The sequence below is a fragment of the Anarrhichthys ocellatus genome, unplaced genomic scaffold (genome assembly GCF_004355925.1).
Source record: "Anarrhichthys ocellatus isolate YVR2014 unplaced genomic scaffold, GSC_Weel_1.0 scaffold4201, whole genome shotgun sequence".
NCBI classification, from domain to species: Eukaryota; Metazoa; Chordata; class Actinopteri; order Perciformes; family Anarhichadidae; genus Anarrhichthys; species Anarrhichthys ocellatus.
The window spans coordinates 1-4,715 of NW_022284175.1; the positions used below are offsets into that span (position 1 = coordinate 1).

At 39.4% G+C, this 4,715-nt stretch overlaps 1 protein-coding gene and 1 non-coding gene across 2 annotated transcripts; one reads left to right on the top strand and one right to left on the bottom strand.

The window, feature by feature from the left end:
• Positions 1–263: 263 nt before the first annotated feature.
• Positions 264–428, bottom strand: LOC116379373 (U1 spliceosomal RNA). The gene has a single exon (XR_004212415.1). It is a non-coding gene; the product is annotated as a U1 spliceosomal RNA (small nuclear RNA).
• A 2,225-nt stretch (positions 429–2,653) lies between these two features.
• Positions 2,654–4,493, top strand: LOC116379372 (calcium-binding protein 4-like; the record flags this gene model as incomplete). Its single annotated transcript, XM_031841323.1, has 5 exons — positions 2,654–2,724; positions 2,886–2,948; positions 3,245–3,368; positions 4,149–4,179; positions 4,350–4,493. Coding segments are annotated over exons 2-5 (361 nt in total), but the record flags the coding sequence as incomplete, so codon positions are not given.
• Positions 4,494–4,715: the final 222 nt, after the last annotated feature.

Sequence of the window (4,715 nt, forward strand, 5' to 3'; positions counted from 1 at the left end):
ACACTGACCTGATGCATCAAGTGGATATTTTTTGCTGAACACAATATTATGCATTTGCAAAATTACTTTTGATACTTAAGTACAATAAATATCAGATACTTTAAGACTTTTACTCAAGTAGTATTCTAATAGGTGACTTTTACTTTTACTGGAGTCATTTTCCAGTAAGGTATCTTTACTTTTACTCAAGTATGGCTTTTGGGTACTTTATACACCACTGTGGTTTAGTAATACAGATATAACTTTATATTGAACAAAGACATCAGGGGAGAGCGCGGACGCAGTCCCCTACTACCACAAATTATGCAATCGAGATTTCTACATTTGAGAAATTCGCAAAGGTCAGCTCAGCCGAATGTGCAATGGCCAAGCCTCGCCTTGGGTGAACCACCTTCATGATCATGGTATCTCCCCTGCCAGGTAAGTATGAGTTGTACATGTTCGACAGAGGGAAGTGATCCAGCTACATACGAGGCAGAGTCACGCTGTAGAGAAGAAAATATCGATAACGTTTTAGGTTATGCATGATGATTAAAAGACACGAAACTCGTGCAGCAGTGGAATAACATAATTTAAAAAAAAAACGTTGACATGACTGGAGTATTATTGCACTTTCCCATCATGCTTTGCGGCACAGTTTGAATGTCAAGCGGCAAGTTACTTCTGGAAATGTTTTGTTTTTCACTTTTGCGAACGAATACATTGGCGCTCCAATAAACTACTGTATGTTTTGTTTTATTCCTTAAGTATCACTTGTTATAAATGTAGCGTAAACATATGTGGGTTCCAGTCTTTGCTTTCACGTCACTTATCGACTACAGGAGCAAGTGTACCGTGATATACCAAACACTGAAAACTACAGTATATCATTACATAGGTAGTTATGAATCTGTAACGTCCCAAAGAGAAGCCGAAATGAATCCAAATTAACAGATTCAGCAGTTTTTTTAGTACTGTAGGCTACTGAACATCCAGCAGGACCAAAACACGCCTCGTTATTTGTCCCATTTTTACTTAGTATGTTCTCTTGTCAACAAACGAAATGCCAGGCACTACTTCTTTGTAATGAGCGATGAAAGACAGCCTATGAGAGCCTTCACCGCTAAAGACGGAATAATAAAACATACCAAACAAACCAAAGCGACAAAATACTGCGACGATGCCACATGAAAGTAATTTAATAAGGTGATCACATAATGAGCTTTGGCGCCATCTGGTGGAAAACAGAAATGAACGAGCCCACACCTCATTTAATGCCACTTTAAACAGCTACATTTGCTCAATTGTTTTTGAACGACAGTTCGATGACTGATAATAAGCCACAAATGTTATTAATTAATGTTATTTTGTCAATTTAATATCAATTACCATTAACCTACTCTGAAAAGTCATGTTTTTTCACCTTCAGCTGCAACTGTATCCACACAAATGTGTTTTAAAGAAGTGACATTAATAAGCTACAAAAGTTTGTAAACTTTTACATCCAGAAAGCTCACCTGAGATGAAGACAGGCGAGGGCCGACCTGCGCCATTGATGACACAACATCTCGTCCCCGAAACTCGAAATAAATTGTCTCCAAGCCAAATGAAGGTCATTCCTGCTGCAGAGCCCGACATATTCCACAAAGGTCTTCATAAATATAATATAGAGCTCATATATTTACTAATAGAGTTATGTTTACATTGCCTGTGTCGCGCAAAGGTAGCGGGCAAGCGCCGAAATAAGGAAAACACTTCTTAATTAACTACTGACGAAATACACGTGTGCAGATCTGCCAGTATGCAAATTACCGGGATCTAGTATAAACTAGCCTACCGGTATAAAAACAATGAACTACACATATTTAAAACCAACAATAAGATTGTTAAACAAACTTTGTGCCACAAAATTAAAAATAAAAATTGCAACAATTAAATTAAATGATAAGAGTCAACGATGTGCCTTTACATAAGCCGGTTGTTGCTAAATGTTCTCGTCCTATAAATTACATATACGGTTAGATATGGTACACTAGTCTGTCATAGTCTGTCTAGCAGACTGCATTGTGAGCTGGAGGAGGTGATGAGCCAGTAAACAATACAACCAACAACAAACCTACCCATAGGACATCTCTGTATTGCAACGCTTGCGTTAGTCACCGCTGGACCCAACAATATCTATCAATATCTATCCTGTAGGATGAAAAGCATGGATTGGCATGAACTCATACGTGTGATCAAATATCGTGTTTGTATATAACATTTCCAGTCTGTTATTGTGCCCTTATAAGTTCTGAAGCCACAATGATTATTCCAACACAATATGAACAATGATGTCACCAGCCCACCTGAAAACACTTTATAACTGCAGAGCCAGGAGCAACTCTACAAGGCTAAAGGGCCAATGTGAAAACACGGAAATGAAGAGACTCATTGCATTTGCAACAGCCTCCAAATAAAGACATTTTAAGCTGGGGTTTAAACCAGAGGAAATTGACCTCTTGAAGGACACATCAGTCACACTGCTGCTACACGTTTTGCTTTCTAATCGTTGGCTGCAAGTTTAGCCAGGTATTACCTGTTAAGCCTCTGCGACTGAAGGAGGTCAAGACTGGAAGGGAAGAACAGAACAGACAGGATAGTGCGCAGCCATTCACAACACAAGTGGAGCACCACTCAAGGAGGACAAGAAGGGCTCGACGTCTTGTTGTTTTCTTTTCTCACCATTTAGGAGAGGGAGCTAAGGTAAGCAAATTGCAGTGAAGTAACTGGATTTATAATTAAGATGTTGGAGATCAAAGATTTGCAGTGAAACCAAAGAAATTACGTTTCCCATAAAGCATTTATAATATCTAACGTTCATGTATATACTGTAACTGTAGGCCCATGACTTTGTTTATCCACAGCATGCCCACCGCAGGAGAGAGGACACCCTCTTCCACTTCTGTCGACTCAGCCGCAACAGACAGGTACGTTTAGATGTACGGTTCTCACAGTAGCCCACATGTTCAGATCGTGAGTGTGACGGACAGCCTTCGCACAGCCCCAATGTAATACTTAGTCGACCTACCACCGAATATACAACCCAGGGAAAAACACATGTCAAGTGTGTCTTCCTGGTCTGAAGCAATGCCAACTCTGCTAACATGTATTGAGTGGTTGAGAAGAGTTTTCACTGTGTAATCAAGGTGTCTTCAAATCTCAAATGACATGCAAGCATTTGCATTTGCCCTTTTGCTATTTATTGTTTGATTTGTCCGTGTAGTGCCAAAGATGAATCCCCGTCGGGTTCAGTCTCAGAAACACCCAAAAAATCATCAAAGAAGTCCAAGAAAACCACTGACATGACCATAGTCTACAACTCTGTGCTCAACAGTGTTTTTGGGGCGGTAAGTATAGCTAACACCCACATTTTGTGATTTAATCTGTATAGTTGAACTAGAGGTGACCATCTTCTTCGTGGCTGTTGTGACCTTTGACCTGTACTCTTCAAACAGTTTAAATTACAGCTTTTTACTTTCAACACCAGTTTCCCCATTCCTGCAACATTTAGACACACTTTTATTCAATAAAATGTGTGTTTTCCCACAGCCACAGACTGAGAAAGGCTTGGGAGTAATTTAAAACCAATAAATACAATGATTGAGATCTACAAAATACAGTGGATGCTCATTTCCAGTTAAAGGCACAGTAAGTCAGACATTATAACATCAGAAGTGAAGTAGAAGTCAGGCAGTGTGCTCACAGTGTTCTCAAGCTGCTGTTACTAAGCCTGGTGTGTCTGCAGCTTTACTGGCTGATTAGTTGAAGCTCACTGCCACACTGCATTAGGGTTATCCAAATAACGAGCACTGCCAAAATACTGGGTTTACCTTTTCCATTAAACACATGGAAACTGATTTATAAACCTGGTCATACCTGGGAATTGTCCTCTATGCCTTCTGTCATTTTCTCATGTACACTTCTGACATTAACATGCATAATACACATGCTAATGAATTGCTAAGTGCTCACAAATCCTTGACATTAAAATCAACACTTGCATTTAATTAGAAGTTTGTGCCAAGGTGTTTTGGTACCATTTGCACAGTTCACATTTTTGTTTCGCAAAATAATAAAAAAAATGGATTAACAGTTCAACATGTGCTCTTTTGCATCTGTTTCTGCAGGAGAGAGAATTAGCTCAGGGTGAGTTGGACGGTAAGTGTCACTGACACAACTCAGTGTCCACGTTATAGTAGGTTACAGTCATTGCAGTTATTAACATGCCAATAGTTCCATCTTGATTAATAATATAAGTCATTATTTGATCCGATAAACCACTTCTGGAACTGTTCTAATCTCTTCATGACCCCTGACCTTTCTGACAGAGTTGCAAGAGGCCTTCAAAGAGTTTGACTACGATCAAGATGGATACCTGAACTACAAGGATGTGGCTGAATGCATGCGGACAATGGGATACATGCCCACAGAAATGGAGCTGCTGGAGATAGTTCAACAGATCAAGATGAGAAGTGAGCTGATAAGAGACCCTGTAAAGAATATATAGAGACCAAGCACAGCATGGCTCTGACCAGTAACGAAGTAGAAATACTTCGTTACTGTACTTAAGTCGTTTTTTTTGGATATCTGTCCTTTACTTTACTACTTATATTTCTGTTGACTTTTACTTTTACTTCACTACATCTTGCAAAGAAAACTGATACTTTGACTCCGATACATTTCCCCTGAAACCT